General features: G+C 38.4%; 1 protein-coding gene across 3 annotated transcripts; it reads left to right on the top strand.

The window, feature by feature from the left end:
• Positions 1 to 1632: 1632 nt before the first annotated feature.
• LOC121867613 (1-acyl-sn-glycerol-3-phosphate acyltransferase delta-like) lies at positions 1633 to 20920 on the top strand. Of its 3 annotated transcripts, XM_042367627.1 has the most exons (9): positions 1706 to 1720; positions 8468 to 8546; positions 8745 to 8939; positions 10974 to 11143; positions 11792 to 11953; positions 12912 to 13102; positions 13844 to 13991; positions 15905 to 16124; positions 16532 to 20920. In XM_042367627.1, exons 3-9 carry the CDS (start codon positions 8750 to 8752, stop codon positions 16618 to 16620), a joined length of 1170 nt encoding a protein of 389 aa, XP_042223561.1. In that variant the 5' UTR covers positions 1706 to 1720; positions 8468 to 8546; positions 8745 to 8749; the 3' UTR covers positions 16621 to 20920. The 3 variants fall into 3 exon arrangements, with proteins under 3 accessions (XP_042223559.1, XP_042223561.1, XP_042223562.1); XM_042367625.1 differs by lacking the exon at positions 8468 to 8546 and having other exon boundaries at positions 1633 to 1720; XM_042367628.1 differs by lacking the exons at positions 1706 to 1720; positions 8468 to 8546 and adding an exon at positions 3425 to 3444.
• Positions 20921 to 21906: the final 986 nt, after the last annotated feature.

The raw sequence follows: 21906 nt of genomic DNA, 5'->3' as shown, positions 1-21906 counted from the left end.
GAAAGAGCTCACACTCGGTGCCGTCACAACACTCTCTGGCAGATTGTTCCAAGAGTTCACAACCCTCACTCCGAAAAAGTTACCCCTCACAGTTTTCTGGACTTGCGGCTTCTTCAACCTTGAGCTGTGACCCCTTGTGGGGCGAGCGTCCGCCAGCTCCAGGTAAGGATATTCGACTGAGTAGTGCCCCTATATACTTCAATTAGGTCGCCCCTTGCCCGTCTGTAGTATAAGTTAGGCAAGTTCAGGCGCTCCATTCTCTCAGGGCAGTTGAGGTGCCGAAGTGCTGGCACCAGTCTGGTGGCCCCCCTTTGAACATTTTCATTCAACTGATCGTCCCTAGCATACCTCGGGGACCAGACGGGATGACAATACTCCAGATGGGGAAGCATTTCACCCTTGAAGATCATTACGTCTAGATATCTGAACGATTTTCTTATAAGACCTAATAATTTACTGCCTGATTTACCTTCTTCTCGCAATGGCCCGAGAACTTCAGCTCATTGTCAACATACACACCTAGGTCCTTCTCACATTCAGTCTCAACTAGTGCAGTTTGTTCATCCCGTTGGGACATATGATACGCCTCCTTACCGTTGGTACGCCCCAGGTGCATCCTCTTACACTTCGTGACATTGAATCTCAGCAGCCATTTCTTCGACCATTCTTGGAGCCCACAGAGGTCCTTCTGCAGCTCTTCACAGTCCGCTTGGTTCTTGATTTCCAGAAATAACTTGGCGTCATCGGCAAACATTTGTATGGGGTAGTGTACAACGTCAGGCATGTCATTTATGAAATAAACAAACAACAGCGGGCCCAATACACTGCCCTGTGGTACCCCACTTGTGACAGGTACGGATGACGATTTCGTGCCATTAATCACCACACACTGCTTGCGGTCATGTAAAAAGTCTTCTATCCATTCTAGGACATTTCCCCGAATTCTGTACCCTTCCAGTTTGATTTTCAGCCTTTCGTGGGGTACACTCAGAGGTATTTTTATTTTTTATTTTTAGAATTACAGTTGTGAACTCTTGAAGTAACCTGCCAGAGAATATTGTGATGGTACCGAGTGTGAGTTCATTTAAAGGTCCCAACTTGGACACCATAACCTCCTGGTTTATGATGTGTTTCAATAGTGAGTCGGATCATTAACTAATTGGAATAGGAAATTGTCCCAGTTTCTAAAAAAAAAGTTACAGGATTATTAAGATTATTTGGTGTTAATTAATTACTCTAGTAGATGTCACCATATACTTCCCATTGTATACTTCCACTATCTGTGTACCATATACCTGCATACATATTCAATCAACATCAACTTGAATGATGATTTTATTTAATATTTATCTATCTATATAATACAGGTGGACTTTGATGTCATATCCGTATTCAAATGGTACTGTCTCCTATTGACTACACACACAAACGTACATATACAGTACTTTTAATCAATGAGAATTACTAAAAGGAAAAAATATAGGAATAAAACTATACTAACACATAAAATAAAGTTTATTTTATATATAATTAATCAAATATATTATTAATTTTTTATATATAATGTTTAAGTGAAGATATTGTTGGTTTATAGAGGAATAATATAAGTATTTGCTCCGTTTATAGTGAGTGATGAGTGCGTGTGTGCGCAGTGCGGGTCGCGTGCACCATCAGCTGATACTCCTCCTAGGGACCACACAAGCCTATGAGAGCTACCGAGGTAAATATACTATAAATACCTACTATATTCATTGATATATCTTCATTTACATTTATTTCTCCTATTTATAATGATTATGTGGGATATGGTGTTTTAGTTAGTACCAGGTGGAGAGAAATGGATTCCGGTATATGTGTTTTAAACTGGTTAAAATATTTCATTAAAAAAGTTAAATATTATGTCGATATTTAGTGTTAATGATTTATGGGTGATGTATTGTGTGTTGGTGTAGTTAGGGAGGTGTGGTGAGGTGGTTAGGAGAGTGATTAAGGTTGTTGGAGTCATTAAAGGTTGTTGGAGTTATTAAAGGTTGTTGGAGTTATTAAAGGTTGCTGGAGTCATTAATGGTCTACACTTGTTATTACTCTTATGATGATAGTTTGGTCCAGTGTTCTTATAAGGTTGTGGTCTAGTTAGTAACTTATGAGTAACTACCATATATTACCTGGCCTGGGGGTCGTTAAGCCATAGGGGGTAATGATAGGTTGTATATTATTATTATTAAGTAATTGATATTATTGGTATTATTATTATTTCAGTTATGCAGCAAATTTAGGTTTAGGTTCGGTTAAAATTGTTTTTCTGATGGTTTAATGTTTTATGAATGATTCTAACCTCTGACAGGTGCATGACTGAAACGATAATTTTACCTTATGATTCACAAGTTCGTGTGAATAAGACTCGGATAAAAATTATATGGAAAGATTTGTTTAAATGTGGTAATAAGAATGTTGTCTCGCGCCACAGTTACAAGCTGGCCGTTACCTGTGTTGCCGTTGGTGTCTTGGTCGTCTCGGAAAGTCCATGGGGGATGAATCACCGAGTGAGCCTATATTGTGTTGTGGTGTTAAGAAACTACTGTATTCTCTCGTACATTTGGGACAATCAGTTGTCTTTAAGAACAGTTTGTGGGTGATAGCTTAGTCTATTTGTTTGTGTCATCAGTAATGGACTAGTTGACGGTCGGAATTTTTTGGTAAGATGGCAGGTCAGTGGGTAAAAAAAATGCTTAAATTCACTATGGTGATGATATTTTTAAATAAATTGGGCCAAAAAGTGTCAAAAATAAGGGTTAAAGTTGCTAAAAAGTAACCTGACTGTCAAAAGCTCTGTGATTGGAGGGGCTAAGACCAGGGTAATGGAGCACCAGAGCCTGTAGCATGTTAGGAGGCTGTGGTGTAGGGCACGTCTAGTGGCAGTGGGCGAGAACGACTAAAGTGGACTTCTGTCGTTGCTGTCCATTCTGGCTACCAAGTGGAAACTCTGGCAGGAATAAGAAAAAAATTGTTTTGTCGAGGGTAATTTATTGATGCTTTAAATTAACTTTGGGTTTAGGGGTCTTGTGATTAATATTGTGTGAGCTGAAGTATATACAGTTTTCCTTTAAAAGAAATTTGAACTCAGTAGGAGGAAAAGTGTGGAATTAAAAGGGTAAAAGCAGAAAGGAAGTAGGATTTCCCTTTTGTGATTAACTAAGGTGCAGTAGATAGGATTTTGTATGTTAGCCAGACTGTACTGTGCCAAATACTTGAGGAATATTGATATACAGTAGAAACATACTCTTATTTCTTCATTGCTACAGACACAAAAATGTTAACTAGTTCCTCTTAGTTTGTGGTATGATCCTTGAGGGGCTGTGGATAAGGTGAGGAGGAAGAGATTGTCCTGGCAATACTGGGCAGTTATCAAGTGCTCCGTCTGGCTGAATTGTTTGGCCGTGAGAGGTATGTAAAGGTTTTCAATCCAGCCCAGTATCACATTTTATCAACAGTACCTGACATGTGTGGTGGGACTCTAAAAGTTATGTAAAGATGTCTGGTCATATGTAGGGTTATGGCAGGAGATCAAAATGCGTGTTAATATGACCTTTGTTGTTAATGATCTGTAGGTGATGAGTTTATTCTCTCCTCTACTGAAGAAATTAAAGGCATTAGATTTTGGGCGAATTTCAAGCAAGTTTGAAAGCTTACTGATGAAAGCGTGAACAGTACAGTAATACACCTTAACTATAGTACTCACACCTGGGAAGATTGGTGGTTTGTTTGTCTTATGATTTTGGTGCACTTTTGATTATTGTGTTTTATAGTACAGTATTGATCTTAAACAAATTCCACAGTGAGGGTAGGTTGAGACATGGCAACATTGCATCAGGATAGGCAATGAAAAGTCTCCTCAATCATTTACCATTTATGGCATCTTGTTGTAATGTATTGAGTTATTTACAGTGTTAGTGTGAGCTGTGTCTGCCTCATAATTACTGTACACTAAAGACATAAAATTTGTGGTGTGTAAAGAAAATTGATGACTTTTAACCCCTACCCTCCCCTACACCACCTACCCCTTCACCACCTACCCCTTCACCACCTACCCCTACACCACCTACCCCTTCACCACCTACCCCTACACGACCTACCATCTCTGCTGAATCCTTTATGGCCCACAACTGTACCTGCTGGCTCTGTTTTTAATACAGTATATGATATGTTTATTCAGTTAATGTAGCAAGGTTCACCCATACACATTCAGTACAGTGCTGTTAATTTATGTTGGCATCTTGATATGTAACGTGTGACTACTGCAGGTCTTGACAAGGTCCTCGGTATGCTTTATCAGGGTGTCAGGTGTACAGGAAATGAGGCAGTGGGTAAACAAACTCACGTGTGTTCCATCCAAGACCCTGGGTTTTACACTTGAGCAGAGTAAAGAACCTCAAATGTCTTTCCAATAGAACACAAAGCAATGGAAGTACAGTAGGTAATTTTAATTCTTTGTATCTGCTATATTGGCTTTGATGTTTTATATTTAGTACGGCATTTACAACCCTACCGGAGAACAGGTCGTGGGTAGTTACCGAGGTCACAGAGTACAAGAGTCAACTGATACCTGAGGATAAAACTATCCTCCTAGTCTTCCGTGTGACTTGAAGCAGCTCAGGAGGATGGTGTGGTTGGGTGGCGGCGTCCAGACAGATCTCGGCAAAAGATGTCTCGAGTCATTGAGAGGAGGAGAGATAAAATAGAAAAACAGAATTGATAATGTGGAGAATTGGTGTAAAAGATTGGTGATGCTTAGACTGTTGTGTTGGATCAAGATTACCGACACTTGGTCTAGAGTGGCTCGTGTAAAGTACAGTACGGTGCTTGGCAACTGGAGCTAATGTTATGATAAACAGTTTCTCTTGTGATAACCTCAACCATGTAAAAGGGGAGCTTAGTAGTGATGACTGCCGGTGAGGTCGAGAGAAAATGTGTCTTGAAGCTTCACAGTCATTATATAATAAATCCCTCACTACCTCTCTGGGCACATCATGAAGTCAGCTGAATGTAAGGTTTTGTACAGCACTCGTAGTTATTATGACTGAGTTTCCATACAAGAGTCAGTGATGCCCAGTACATCAAAGTGGTGACCTCTGGCATGGCTGTAACACGGAGGTCCACTAATTATTGGACTACTATCAGTCGAAATTGTCTGAATATTGGGTTTTTATTCATAGACGCTTTAGGATAATACATGAGTCGTGTGATCCAGTGGTGGTCATAAAAAAGGGATTTAGAATCAGTCTTACATTTCTCACAAACTCCCACCAAATATGACTGAATCACAACAAGATGTGATGGCCTCTTTTTGATAGATTTCCTTAAGTTTAGCTAAAAAGAATTGATTGCATACATGCTCCGTGGGTCTCGAGTCACCGGTCACTGAGTTGTGAAACCTGGATGTTGCAACTGTCTACGTGCTGTGGAGTTTGTTTACAATGTGCCGGGCTACCCCTCCTAGGCCTCATAATGACGGGTGTGTTGTGTTATTTCTCATGCAGCGCCCATCAAGATGTTCTCTACTGATAGACTTTGGAGAGACATTAACAGTGTAAGTCATGCAATAGCTGTAGGAGAATCATATCTTTATTTTTTAGCGCTAAAGACCACTCTCTCTCATGTATTTGTTTGATAATGAGAGCCTGTGGTACCTGACATTTTGATATACCTAAAGAAGAGAAAGATACAGCAAGAGATTATGTAAAAGGAGTCGATGTTACTTATACATATTAACTGACATTAAATTAAACACCAAGAACAGAAAGCCAACCAGAGATTAGTAAAACATCCACGTTAATTAAGAGCGCTGGACCTTTCACGGTGAAGAGATAAAGTGAGCGTGGCAGCGGTGACGGATCGAGAGCCAAGATAAAGTTCAAGTGTTTTGGGTTAAGATAAAGTGATATATTGAGTGGCTATTGTAGGCTTTTACCCTAACTTCAGAGAGTGTGTGGTGTGCAGACATTCCTTAATACATGGAAAGGTCATACTTCATAAACTAAGTGATTCCTCTATTTTGCAACATTGCATCATAATCTCTTGGGGACTCTTCATTTTGCTATTTACTTCAGATACTTAAAAGAAAATTTGATCCATCATAAGTTGAGGGTTACCTGTATTCAAGCTGGATTGTTTTGAAGAGCTGTTTTCTGCGTGGACCACGGTGTGTAGGTCACTAGTTGTGCCAAAATACTGTACAACACACCTTCACTATATGAGGGGATTACTGTATTGTACTTACTTGTCGTCACTGTGAAACTGTCTGTGCTAATACTAAGGGATAGTTAGCTGACAGGCCGACACACACAAATACCCTGTAGCCATATTTTCACGAGAATGAATGATGTATAAATGCAATGAACACTTACAGTAGATGTTTGTACTGTATGGGTTATTGGCGACTTTCCTCCTGCATTACCTGGCCACAAGGGGGCACTATTATGTAGCTGATAAGATCATGAGCCACAGATGGCACTTTGGCATCCCCTTAGCCTCGTGCCTCTGGTGATCAGTCTTCAATGGCAAATGGTAGAATTAAATGGCCTGTACAATATAATAATCTGCCTATTACTTTATATGTTGTAAATTACTGTACTGTGCAGTAATAGTTATGAAAATTAAATGTTTTGCTTACACACACACACACACACAAACTAAGGCTTTTGTTTTACTTGTTAAATAAGGAAAACATCGATGTATCCACACTTTAGGTAAAATAAAGTACAGTACATTACTTATACTATATACAGTCCGTTTTGTGGTTGAGTTAGGTAGATTTGTTTATGGTCCAGAAGCTTGTAGTGTACTGCAGTGAGTTGGGACATTCTCATGGGTGACAAAGAAGAGTGCCGGGTACTGTAGCCTCTTGAGGGACAGTACTACTTCCTAATCTGTGGAAATCTGAGACAAAACTCCAAGTAAGATCTCCAACGATTCATGAAAGAAATATTAAGATAATTTTGTATTGGTAAACACAAGGACATTATCTCTCGCCTCCAGACCTGTACCTTGGTGAGTCCCCTGTTGGATGGGTCGGTTGTTTTGATCATTACTAAACAATTACCAATCCTTGTAATGTTATCTTTAGCTAAATATAGTACCAACACCAATGCTAGCGTGAGTCAGTCAGAACCTGAAATTGTGCTGACTGGCCAGAGATGACGTACCCATCAGCTGAGTCGGTGTAGTAGCCCGTCGGACCATCTATTGAGTGTGGCTGAGAATTAATGAGTAGTAAAGCCAGGATTAATCTGGCTCATCCTGAAGACATGAGATTAGTAGTTGCCTCGGTGTAGCTGCACACATACTGCCGACACCCCCATGTGTCTGAGGGTAGAACCTATGCTCCCGAATAACCAATTTTAGGTCTATATCCAGTAGCCCCTGGTGAAGTGGTGGCCAGCCTTAAAATATTCAAGAAAATAGCAATATGGTTAATAATATCAGATAAATAACATCGTACTGTCTATACATTTGTAACTTAACAATCAGATAAAAAGACCACTTGATAATTTATGAATTCTGTACATGAGAATAACATACTGTAGTCACTTAGAGAATTATAGGTCAGGGATTAATTGTCATATTGTCAAAAACTTTAAATTTATTACAGTATTTCTGGTCTTGTTGTATTACCCCCCTCTCTTATTACCTACAGAATCAGCAGGACAATATTGCAGTGAGTGTCTGTCTGTCTGAGAAACTTAGAAGAGTTGTAGTAGATGCATTAACTGGACCATATGTAGTCAGATCAAGAAACAAAATGAGAATAGAGAGAAAGAAAGAATATTTGTCCTTAAGTCCTGGATGAGTTTGTAACTATTTAATCAAGTTGTAGTGGTGATATTTGACAGCTCGAGCACCGGTGAATATTATAATATCTTGAGTATGGATTATTGGAAGGGATCTCTAAGTTTATCTTGGTGCTCCACCCTGGTACTGTACTATACTCTGTTGTGTTACCCAGCCTTTTGAGTTCCCACACAGGAGGGAGGGATAAGGTGGGTAGACAGAATTGGGTTACAGTCAATAATGCCTTTTATGATGAAGTTCTTAGTGTCATGAAGTACAAGTGTATGATAATAATACAAGGATGTCTAAAGGCTTAAAAAGTTTGGCGTCCTCTTGTCCCCAGTGGTCACGACCCAGCATCAGTCCTTGTATGTATAGGATGTTGTCATTGTTACGTGTCCAACTTATTGTACGAGTAAATAGAGGCCAAGACGGGGAGTCCCTGGGTTACGTTCCTGATGTTGAGTCTGAACAGTGTTAAGTCCATAGTGTAGGTGAGAACACAATCCTCTCCATACAGAACAACTTTAATATCCCATGCATAACAAATACTTTAAATATTGCATACATAAAGTGATGTTAAACGTAAAGTGAAATGGAGCGGACCAGCTGGCTACTGTATTTGTTGTTGTTGTTGCAGGAACACAGAACTGCCAAGCACAGGCAGAGGCCAACCATCAAACAGAGTAACGCCCGTTTGTAAGAGTCATCAAATGCTCGTACGTCGGAACAGATTTTGTTTATAAATACCTGTACTGTATTGTGTATTGGGATCATGTTGTTAAGTACTGCAGGTGTTTGTAAGTCGGGCGTTAGTATGTCGCAACTCCCTGTAGTGGGAGAAATGATCTTTGTCTGCTGTGTTACTTGGAACTGACAGTGATTGTGGATTGTCAATATTTTTTTTTTCTTCACAGACAGGATGTGGGAACTGGAGGATTTCACAGAGATTCGCAGGTGGTATGCACTCCACCTGCTGTTGTGCGTCACCTTCTTCATATCGGGCGTGATAATCAATGCCGTTCAGTTTCTGCTCTATGTCACGCTGAGGCCCTTCAACAAATCCCTCTACTGCACACTAAACTACTACCTAATATATTCACTCATGTCACGTAAGTATTTGTCCGTTTGTTTGTTATTTATGAATCTTTATTATTGTTTTGGGATCACCTGAAGATTGTCACCTGGTAACTACCCTAATGCTATGGCACCTGGGGGTTGATGTGTTGTTAAGTTAGCATTTAACTTTAACCCTTAGGTACCATATACAGTCTAGTTTGCCTGTTTACTATTTCCAGACTGCCTTCATATTTGTACTTAAATCTTCGTTGATACTCGTAATGATAGCTGGTCTTTTGTTACCCCATCTTCCTTCCCAGATCTCCATTAAGTTTCTTTATACTTCAAAACCCTCCTTTCTCTCACTGCTCTACTCCAAACATTATCATCGTAACTGTCATTATATCATCCCTCACCCCCCTCCCATCTCATGCGGAAGGGGGGTGGTCTTAGAATTGGTAGGTGGCCAGGCGTTTGTGTGTGAGGGTTTAACCTCCTATCATCTGATTCGATTAACTAGACGGTTTAGATGAACACCAATAGATCTATCACTTGGACACTTGATAGTACATCTATGACTGACACATACTAGTAGGACTATCACTCGGACACATGATAATAGAACAACTGTGACTCCGACAAATACTAATAGGTTTTAGTTCAACTTAGTGTATAGATATGTGCAGTATCTCGGTTACGTTTCAAAATACTGTTCTGTACCTCAGTTAGTCGGTATTTTTTCACGTTTGTCTGGTGCAACTAAGGATCTGTCCGGCTGTAGTGGGAAGCGTTTCTTGGGCTCGCTCTTATCTGTCTCTCCATATCCCCATTAGATGTCAGTTTGTTCTATGATCCAGTGGTGTGACTTTGTGCATCTTTGTCTCCTTCCAAAGTATCTTATTGTATCGTGGATGTTAGAGATTATTATGATATCCTTGGCATTTGTTAAGAATAACACAGTCAAAGCTTATAGTCAAAAGTTTAAGAATCTGTGCAGATTTAAAGTGTGCACCAACATCTGAAAGTGATTTTGGGAATTTACTCTCTCTAGACTCTGTGTGCTCTGCCACCCACACAGTCATTGTCTGGCAGCCTGCTCCACAATATTGTTTACTGTGACTGCAATATGTTTCTTAGATTCAGAAAGTCTACCTAAACAACGACTTCCAGGAAAATAACAAGTGATGGTGATGCTGGCAGTACAGTAGTGTGAAGAGGAAGTATATTACTCTTGATATTGCGCAGAAGGTTGAAACATTACAGAAACTAGACGAGGGTATTTTAGCGCGCAAAGTTACTGAAGAGCATGGTGATGGAATTTGATGATATTTAGAAGGAGTTTGATAGTGTGTGGTGACAGTAGGACAAACAAGCTCCCGATTGAGCTTAAAGCTTTACAAGGACCAAAGTCAGCAGGGCTTGTTGTAGTGGTGTGAGGGGCTTAAGCAATAGAGAAGTGAAGGTTTGCTTTTTTCTGACCCAAATTTGTGAAAAAGCCAGACAGTTTCATCACACTTTGAAAATATCCAGTACTGTAAATGTTTACCTAATACTGTCCTAGTGGCAGTCCCTTAACTAAACAAATTATTATCACAATCTCTTTACATGGCCCTTTTATTATTTATTTGTCTATCTTTTTATTCATTACAGATATTTACCATTTTTAAGTTATTTATGATTGCAAAACCAGTCTAGGCAACACATTTCTCATAAGAACTGTATAGAACTTGAAGAAAACCACCACCACCATCATTACAGCACCTCCCAGGGCAGACCGGTCATAAAATCTCATGATACTGTAGTGAATGTGATATAGGCAGGCCAGTTCTCTCTGCCTTTGAGCTCTGACTCTATTGTGGAGAGACCTCGGATAAACCAACCCTCTCATCTATAGCTAATTAGAGATTGGATTGATTTATTAAGTTTTATTTGTGATTAATATTCTTTTTTTTTTCTCTAAATATATTAATGTGCTGTGGATATATTGGTACTTGTGGCCAATCAAAATGAGTTCGTTAAATATTTGTGTCGAGATTTTTTCTCCTGCGGGTCATCGTGTAAGTTCTCATTATTTGTTTACTCCTCAGAGGTGTTGTTTTTGGCCGAGTGGTGGTCGGGGTCGGAAATCCGCGTGTTTACGTCCGACGAGGCCTACCAAATGTGGGGCAAGGAACACGCGCTAATCATCATGAACCACACCTACGAAGTGGACTGGCTGATGGGCTGGATCGTGGCAGACCGCAGCCACACTCTCGGGGTAAGTCTTCCACGGTCACTCTCTCGTGACCTAAACTGTCCACCACCACCACCACCACCACCACCACCACCACCACCACCACCATTATCACCACCACCATCACCACCACTATCACCATCACTATCACTATCATCAGGTCATAAACTCGTCAGCAGGTGTCAGAGTGGAGATCAATCAACATAATGTTTTGGGCTATACTAAGATAATGATCGTGAGTTTGTTATTATTACCTGATTCATCTATAAGGGGGGAGGGGGAGCAGTGGGGAGATTGATCGATATTTATTGAGTAAAATCATACAAGTTTACATTGATTCAGCATATATATTGACAATGCAGGTATATAATTCAGCATGCGTATAGACAATGCAGGTATACAGTTCAGCATGTGTATAGACAATGCAGGTATACAGTTCAGCATGTGTATAGACAATGCAGGTATACAGTTCAGCATGTGTATAGGCAATGCAGGTATATAAACAGTAAGACAGTTGTACCAAGGATAGCCAACAGAGCCATCAGCTATTTACTAGTCCTTTGACCACGTTTAGTTAATAGTAAATTTTCAGAAACAAACATGAACTTCTGTGGTTGAATATAACTAAAACTAAAAAATACACAGTCGATAAAAATTAATGTCCTTTCACAGTCTGCAAAAGTGTTCGTGAAGAAGATGATGCAGTACGTGCCGACAATAGGGTGGGCCTGGCGTCTCTCCGACATAATCTTCCTTAATCGAAATTGGCAGGAAGACAAAACTATCATGCAGACACAAATTAAGGAGTTCTTTGACTATCCTTATCCAGTTTGGGTGAGTGTGTGTGTGTGCGCCTTAACGTGCTGACAGGTTGAGTAGGATTTATGTGTCAAGGCTTGTGAAGGTTTACCCAGTAAGTCACTTGGCCAGAGTTTGTTGTGACGGCTACTTGCAAAATTGAGCAAGAAAAGAACAGAGTGTATCCAGTTAGCCAACACAGAATGTACTCAACGGTCATATGAAACAGTATTGACAAGGGAGGGAGAGAGAGAGAGAGTGGTTTGTTTAGACACCGGCCAGGTAATCATCTTGGCCCAGCAGGATACACTGTAGTGGAGAACAGTGGGTGTCAAAGATAGTTATTATGGCAGAATAAGGGTTAGTCTGGTAAGAAGTTTGTTTTTAATGTATTGGCCTACATGTATACTACTGTACTAAATGTTTTACAGTGACATAGTACAAGTTTTGTTTTTATTGGGGGGGAGAGAACCTTTCAGTTTTCACTTCAACATTGTTTGTTACAGGATCTTCATGTAGAAGTACTTGGTCTTCTCTTTTGAATTATTACAATTTACGGGCAGAATGTAATGAAAGTTTTAAATGTTCTAAATTTATTTAATTATTTGAGGCTCATATACTTTTGAAATCAGATCCTTAGCCAGTATGTAAAGATGTACCTTTGGTAGAAATTTGTACAAAATCTACGTTCTGACTTATGGTGAAACATAACGCATTAGGTCAGGCGTCACTTGGTGGAAAGAAGCGCTTTATTATGGTTAATGATAATGGTAAAATTAGTCTATATTACTTAAAAATTTTAATATTCCTGTTAAAAACTTATTGACCAAGATGATGGATAAGAATTTGATAAGATAAATAACCTGACAGGATTCTGTATAAAATAGTTTATGCTGAAGGTTACAAGAATCTTTGGTACTTTTATCATAATAAAACATTCTCTTTCTAATTGTCTTTTATTGTATGTAATGTTTGACGATTGCTTTTCAACCAGATGCTGCTATTTGCCGAGGGCACGAGGTTCACACCGGCAAAACACGAAGCCAGTATGGAGTTTGCCAGGAAGAGAGGTCTACCAGAGTTGAAGCGACACCTGATCCCTCGCACACGGGGCTTCATTCAGTGTGCACAGTCACTGAAAGGAAACTTCCCCGTAATCTATGACGTCACCGTCGGCTTCAACACGTAAGTCTTTTGTCGGATTCTCTTACCAGCGTTAACCCCTTCACTCCGGGATGCCACGTTTGGTATTTTATTGAGCCTAGAGGTGATCCCACAGACAAGGGGTAAAGTGATACATCCTTCACCACACTGGGTCAGGTCTGTCAGTCCAAATATACTGTACTGTACTGCTATAAAGTTTTTTCTCCCATTTTAGTGGAGTTATATTTTAAGGTCACCCAGTGTAGTTCTCTGTAAACACATCCTAAAACTCTCATGTTGATATAGTGTACCACTAGTTACTCTCCAGTGTACCACTAGTTACTATCCAGTGTACCACTAGTTACTATCCAGTGTACCATCTAGTTTCATGATGGTGTAATGGTCAGCATACTTGCCTCACAAGCACAATATATCAACTGTAATAAGTCCTTACTCTACCAAGACTAAGAGCACTGATGCTTATTATGTTTAATTTACCTGTTAGTGTTTGCCACAACTAAGTGTGTTTGGTAGCAAAAGTTTCCTTGGCCAGACAGTTCATATTATTGTTGTTTTATATATATATATATATATATATATATATATATATATATATATATATATATATATATATATATATATATATATATATATATATATATATATATATATATATATATATATATATATATATATACAACACACACATGAAATCATTACCCAGTTCTCATACAATAATTATTATGCATAGTAAGTTGTTATAAATGTTTTGTTGGTACACAGTAAAGAAGGAGAGGAGCCGTCCTTGCAAAACATGCTGCGGGGCAGGAAGGTGATGAGTGAGATATACATACGTCGCCTTCCCTTGGATGAGGTTCCTGACGATGATGAAGGTGCCTCTAAATATCTTCATGAACTCTACAGGTCTAAGGTATTACCCCCCCACCCCCAGTATCTAACTCATATTGAAACGACTACATTCTGAAATATGTGTCACATTAATTCCTGTAAAGTAGGATGGATTCTACACTTATTTGACCATTACACTCGGCAACACATTATAAAACAATCCCGTAACATGGTTCAGAGCAGCCTCCTTTGGGTAATATTTAGCTGCTGATTTCAAATCTGGCAATAATATTTCTCTGGCACATTCAGTTTATTTGTTACACTAAAAATAAATCTTACAAAAACTGAAAAATAAAATTGTTCTTGTTATTCCTGTTACTTTTTTCCACATCATCACTAAAATTCAATATAGAATGAAAACAATCATAAGAAGACACAAAGTATTTCATTAGCCACTGTATGGCATTTGTTATTTTATTTCGTCCTTTTATGTGTTGTGTTGTCCTCCGATTATAAACACCAGCAGTAGTCCCCCATCGTGGCAGGATCCCCTCTACCCCGGTACCTCTCCTCCATACGTCTAATGTCCTCATGAAATTGCTCTCCCTGTTCATCACTAACCGGCCCCAGATTCTCAGGAAAAAAGTCCAAGTGTGAGTGTAGGAGGTGGACTTTCAGGGACATCCTACACCCTGAGTTTTTGTAATTTTTTTAAGAGTTCCTCTACAAGTTGGCAATAGATTTCTTCCTTCTTGTTCCAAGAAACTCCTTGACTACAGATGTAAAGGATTTCCATGCAGCTAGCTCATTTTGATTCAGTTTGTTTTCAAAGTCGTCATCACGAAGTAACTTTCTTATCTGTGGGCCATCAAAGATACCCTACAATGTTCATCTGTTGCTCGTTCCTGTTTTTTGTACAGTTTGTTGTGCAGTACTGTACAATTGCTGTACATATGACACAATCAACCAATGCAACACAGCGTTTTAATTGTGTTAAGATGTCAACAGAACCAAAATGAACCTTAATACAGTACAGCACTGAATTTGGGTGACAGCACGGGCCAGGAGGCAAGTTGTCCACTTGTCCCCCCTCTACCACCCGTCACCTCCCCCAGTCTGCGCACCCAAATATAGTTTTGTACAGTATCTTAATACTGTACACTATAATTCATATTATATCCTTATAATTCATGAGTCTGTAATTTATGAGGATGTTCATAATGCAAATTATATAATGTTTTCTTTCTTTTAAAATTCATATTAAGGAGTAAGAAAGAAAGGAAGGAGGGAGGGAGGAAACTTTGTTCTATAAGATGTGGTTCATTGGAAGTCTGGTCAATGAAAGGAGGATCATGGGATGATTCTGGGATTTATTCCTCAATTTCCTCATCCCAAGTTGAGAGTTCTTCCAAATCAGCCGGTGGTGTAGGTGTAGGGAGGCCTTCTGCGTGAGGAACGGGCCTTATTGCCGAAGGTACATTTGGATGCTCAATTTGGTGAATTAACACGGCCTCAGCGTTGTATTCTCTCCATTCTCCTGTTCAGTACAGTATTGCTAACCTTGCTGTTGATATATCCCAACCAACACAAGTATGTATCTTATATTCCTACACTACATATAAAAATGTTACGTGACTGACATTTTTATTGCCATATTTTAACTCGGCACCCCATAACTAATAAAGTGCAGCGCATTTGATCCATGTTAGCGAACCATTGTCAACAAGTGTTATAATCAATTTTATTATTTGTTACTTTGTGTGTAGCAGAAACATTTGAGTTTGTTAGATAGTCTGTATGTACAGTAGTAGACAGTCATAGCTTAGAGTATTATTCTATCAAAGGTCTTACTAGTAGTGGAGACTGTCATTCTTTTCTGTTCTTCATGAGACTAGATATCACTTGGTAAGCCATTGATAAGTTTTGAACAGTATGCAAAAACAAACCGTACATCAGAAGGAATTATTTCACAAGTGTGTGTACCTTTATTTGCAGGACCAGTTACTAGACAGTTATATCAACACGGGGAGTTTCACCGAGGAGAACGACCTGCCCAAGTACTCCAGTCGTGCCATGCCCAGGAGACCTTACTCTCTCCTCAACATGATAGGATGGGCTTCTTTTGTCCTGTCCCAAATTCTCCGCTTTTATTACAACCTCATAACAAGTGGCTCTCTTATATCCATTTCCTTTGCTGTTGGCATTGTGATCTTTGGTAAGTGTGAACTGTACTGTAAATAGTCACTGTTGTTTGTGCCAGTTACTGTAAACTCCTAAATACTAATTACATCCGGGGTTATGGGTGGGTTCCGTTCCCAGAGGCTCTCCGTAAGCAAGAAGTGACCCTCATGTAGGCAATAGTTGAGCATGCACCTTACATATGTACCAGGAGTGTCTGTACTGTATATATCTCTTGTTTTAAATTTTTTTTTCTGCTCTCATCCTGTCTGTTCACCTTCCTGCAAATTGAAGCTAAAAGGGGATATCTCTCTCTCTCTCTGTTTATTCCTTTGTAGAAGAGTTGATTTCTACTTGATAACGTGAGTTTTTATTCACCAGCTACATCACATTAAGACGTACCTGGTACCTGATGTATTAATTTGTTCTCCTTCTGTCCTGCAGCCTATTTGGGATTGTACAAGATGATAGGACTGACCAAAATCGACAAGGGATCCCAGTATGGCAGCACAGACACAAATAAGAAAGATTAAGGTACCTGTTTTATGGTAATGTTTGGAAGAGGAGCTCCATCAGTGTGAGGAAGATATCTTAGCGGGTTAAACTATTTTTTTTTTTTTTCTCTATTCTTTCACACAGAAACCCATGGTAGGGATAGCTTAAGATTAGTGGGATATTGAAGGTCCCTGATAATTATACTTTTATTTACTAAGTTTCCTCATATGGGTTGTGTTTATATTCTGTTCTTTAAAATTTAAATTATGGTAACACTCTTGTTTTTTATATATTGGTATGAATTATATGATTAATTCTACTGGTAAGTTATTTTAATCCATTACAAGCACTGTAGATAATAGGCTGAGTTTGTGCATATGAGATTTAATATAATTTGTCTCAAAATCCAGATCAATTTACCATCATGCTGTAAAGAAATCATAAAGTATGTAGGACCTAGTTGAACTTTAGTCATTGTTTGAGTTGTGGTAATGTGTGAATGTGGAAATGTAGCAGTTATATGAGCGTAGCACACCTCTTGTTAGTGTTTACAAGTTAGAAATTTATTGAATTTTTTGTGGGAAATTTTCACCGGAGCAAAGTCAGACTTTATCATGTAGAACGTCTCTGCCGATCGTCATAACAGACCATTTGAATAATTTTTCTTCCGTCAATAAGACTGTGCATTGTATTGTGTATATAACTCAGGGGACCCAGTCAGATGCATCCTGTCTTCATAGGGATGACCAAAGCTAAATAGAAAATAATTATCGATGAACGTGAAGATGTTCGCCCGACCATAACACAACACTTGCTCGGTCGTGACACTTTTTTACGGAACGGCTGACCGAGAACGGGTTCTTTTGACAACAACAGCATCACTTGTTACCTTCAGAGAACACTTTATTTTAGTGTTAGATGTGAACTGAAATGAATTGCTGCTTTATTTTAGATTTAATCTACAGGTTCAGCAGTGAGATGGCTCTAGTTTTTTATTTGATATAATTTTAGTTAAGAATTTGTTACTTAGAAGCACTGGAGTCTATAAAAGTATACAGCACTGCACTGACTACATTAGGAAGCATAGATTTGGTGGTAGACTTTTGGCAAACATTACATGGAGGGGTTGGTGGAGGAGGACATGGATGTGTGCACTGGTATCAGCCAAGTTAGGTTCATCACAAGGTACTGTACTGTACCGCACTGCACTGTCACAATGATAATTTTAGTGCTGTCAGTCATAAAAGAGGAATTTGTTTCACTCTTGCCAGCCCATTACCTGTGGTGGGCTGCCAGGACCAACAGCAACAAACACTTCCACTCATTTGCTGGAGGAATATATTACAATAATCATATTGATTTTGCTGCAATAATATATTTAGTATAAAGAAATGTTAATCTACTCTGAATAAATGCAGAGTATAAGACTTATAAGTACATTAAATATGTACTGTATACTATACTGTACAGTACTGTATGTGATTGGGCATTATTGTAGGAAATGTAAGTTGTCATATACAGTAAGGCATTAATGAGCATTAAAGTGATTTTAATAAACTTGACACAAAATAACCAATGGTAAATGAAGGTCCAGGCGAGGCATTACTGTACATGGACATTACATTACCACTGAGATGTACTGTACTGTGTTTGAGGTCCAGGCGAGGCATTACTGTACATGGACATTACATTACCTCTGAGATGTACTGTACTGTGTTTGAAGAAAAGAAAATATCTTCATATGATGAATTTATTGTATCATTAACTGTGGTAATACTTCTGGTCTGGTGTTAAAGTGCAGGGTGAACCTTGTTAATTGTCAACCAATATTTTTTTAATATTTAAATATTTTTTCATGTGTATATTTTTTGTTTTAGATAAGTTAATAGCTGAATCATATTTCAGTAAACACTGTATGATGAATATCAGAGGTTTGTGGTAGTTGAGGGGGCACCTTATGTGATTTAATGTGAACAATTGTCGGCTCAAGTTTTTCTGTGATGACACTCTGTCGGCTGCCTCTCTACAAAAAATATTGCACGATTTTTGGGTGATGTTTATGTAAGTGTTGCAAAAGACACTAATTTTCATGTGCTAAATAAATGAATAGGTTGCTTTAGTTATTAACTGCAAAAACAAAAAAGAATTCTGGAAGGAATTGTATCCCCTTAGTTTAAAGATTCTATGGAAGAATTATGTGAACTGATGTACATAATTATGTTACATTAACAATTAATCTTGATACTTTCCTCAAAATTTTTCTCTTCTTAACAACCACTTAGGAAGAGATGTTTTAGCCAAAGTTGCCAAAAGCTTTCAGTGATCGAGGTTGTCACAAAGACTGTATGATATTTATGAGTTTACAGAAGACCAACTGAGTGGATGTTGTGTATTCATTGAAAGAGAATGGACTTTGTAAATTGTGTTTTTCCCCCAAAGAATAATGTGTGTATATTTAGTTTGGTTTTTTTTATCACCTGTATTTTTATCATAGTTTAGGTTATCCTCTGTTCTAGTCAGTAGGATGAATAAGGATTTGCACCACCCCCCCCCCTTTCTCTTTTTACATGCGAGACCCCGTGGTCCCGGCTATGGTGTGGTAGAATTTTATTTTTATTTGGATTTACGTCAGGAACAAACTGCAGCAAACACAGTGATGGGTTGGTGTGAAGCAGTGTTGGGTCGGTGTAAAGCAGTATTGGGTCGGTGTGAAGCAGTGTTGGGTCGGTGTGAAGCAATGTTGGGTCGGTGTGAAGCAATGTTGGGTCGGTGTGAACCTGTGGGTGGTTGAGGATCAGTCTGCAGTACAGTACTGTATTTGCCATGTGAGTCACCTTCCTTTACTCATTCATCTCTTCATTTTGTCTCTGTTTATAACCCTTTAATGATACTACATCCCCGATAGAGTGTAATACCAGTCTTAGAGTAGACAGTGTATATTATTGAAAATATTGTGTAGCAGTTTTTTTTCTCTAGGTAATGAATCAAAAATATATGCTTGCCATATTATATTCATTTGTTTTTAGTGTTATGTTGGAAGAGAGTGTGGGAAGCTTCTCAGAAGACTGGCCTTGGTACACATAAGTGAGTGTGCTCTTGATCTTACACAAATTACCAAAACACACCAAAGGATTTGATCATCATTCCTGGTATTACATAAGGGAAGGACATCTGGTTGAAATATATAAAAGGGGAAAAAATTAACATTTGCTTTACAAAGTAAGGTAACCAAAATAGAAGTGTAGCATTAGAACAGCCAGATGTAAAAGAGAAATGGGAAATCACATTGTAAGGTAGTGTAAGTTGTGAATGTTAGACGGGACTGTATGTACCCTTGAGGAGTTATGAGTGAGTGAGGGTGTGCAGGTCAGTGGAGTTACATAGATAGACCAGTGACTAAGGCTGTTCAGATGTGCAAGTGGGGCTGTTCAGACCACTGATGGGGGCCAAACAATTGTGAATGCAACTGGTGAGATGTGTAATGGAGGCTGGGCACACCACTGGGTAGGAATGACATGTGAATTTGATGAGAGAGAGTGAGTAGTGCATAAAGGAACCTCATCATAATTTGCTGTTTCCATGATAGTTTTATTTGTTACTTTCTGCCTTGAGCTGGACAACAGGTGAAATATAAGTAACAAAATATGGCAATAATACACTAATATGAACCACATAAACCTACCAAAGGAACAATTAAAAACAAGGCAGGATTTTAATTTGATTATTGTATGATTTAAAAAAAAAGGGAGAAACTTTACTGAGGTAGGTTAGGTAGTGTTTGGTCTTTGTGTTCCTTACTAAGATGCTGAACTGTGTCAACACCAAGTTGCTCGTGCACACATGATATATATTGTATAAGGAAAAATATTTGCATGTTGAAAATGTAAAATAGCTATGATTGTTAGTTAAGGTTTCAAGGTTAACTTTTTACAGTTGTGAAAATATAGTTACTTTTATTAAATTTTCTCTGCAGGATAGTAGCAAGTGGTCTTAGGCTGATAGTTCTGACAAGCACTGTCCTATTCATCTCTCACACCATCTCTACATGTGTTTGAAAAGTGTATTATTGTTATCGGAAAATAGTTTTATTGTCACCCGGCTAGATGGCGTTATTTTCTCGAGTTTGAGTATTTATCTGCCTAGCAATTCATTGTCAGAGCACACCTGACTGGCAGCCATTCGTTAGTCTTGAGTTGTCTTTCATTAGTGGTCATCAATCACCGAATGGTCCACAGCGGCTAGTGTTTTTTTCCACAACTATTATCAACTGACACTTGATTTCTGTTTCCTGTGACTGTAAATATTTTATACATATTAAAATTTCCACATTGTTGCCCATATTAACTTTCATTATATTTCCTCCTTATGTGTGTTTTTCAGGAACAAGTTGAGGATATTTGTAGATATTCTCTTGTGAACAATAGAACCTGAGTTGTGGATTACTCTTGTGTTACGTACAGTATCATGTTGAATTATGTTTATTCTTGTAGGGTATCCACAGTGTCTTCAGTCAATCTTGTAACTTACTGTCAACACCGAGAGTTCTTCTTGGTCGTACAGTAAACCCTCGATAACTCGGCACATATGGGGCTATGGCCTTGCCGAGTTATCCCAATTTCCGACTTATCGAGGCACTTTTCCTCCTACAAAAATACAACGGTAAAAAATTGACCTATGTAAAGTATGTGTACCAGGCATAGGGCGATTAAGTTTAAAATTTAACTAGTTAAGGTAATTTTCTTTCTTTTTTCCAGTTAAGTTAATCTGATTTTTTTTTAACATTAACTAATTAAGTTAAGAATTTTTTCAATTAGGTAAGTTAACCAGTCTGTGTCAAATTTACTTCGGGGAATTTTCACGTGGATTAAGTAACTTAATATCCTGTAAATGTTTTCTAGAAGAGTCAATAAATACTGTACTGTAGTTTGAATAGTGAGGCAGTCTGGCACACTACTTCCTTGGTATGAATATGTCTTGAGATAAAATAAGAATAAATTCTTACTTTTTTATTTTTTATTCAACAGTTTTTCCCATTTAAATAATTTTATTATTTCATTATGCAAAACCAAGTTAGATTTTCTTACTTGAAAAATGATAATCATGATAAGAGAAGAATTCTGGATATCAAATAAGTAATAATCACTGAAGTTTTAAACTCAAACTTTTTCATCACCTGCTTATTACACTTTATAATCCTGAGTACTGTACTACTGTAAACCCTTGAAGATCCGGACAAAAAATTTGGGGGTTCTGGGTTAAGAAGCCTCCCAGAAGTTTCCCTAAGAAACATTCCTAAACCAGAGCAAAGAACATTTTAGGCCCTT

Source organism: Homarus americanus, unplaced genomic scaffold (genome assembly GCF_018991925.1).
Source record: "Homarus americanus isolate GMGI-L3 unplaced genomic scaffold, GMGI_Hamer_2.0 scaffold43070, whole genome shotgun sequence".
Classification (NCBI taxonomy): Eukaryota; Metazoa; Arthropoda; class Malacostraca; order Decapoda; family Nephropidae; genus Homarus; species Homarus americanus.
Note: the sequence above shows the minus strand (reverse complement) of the source record. Positions and strands in the feature narration are given on the sequence as shown.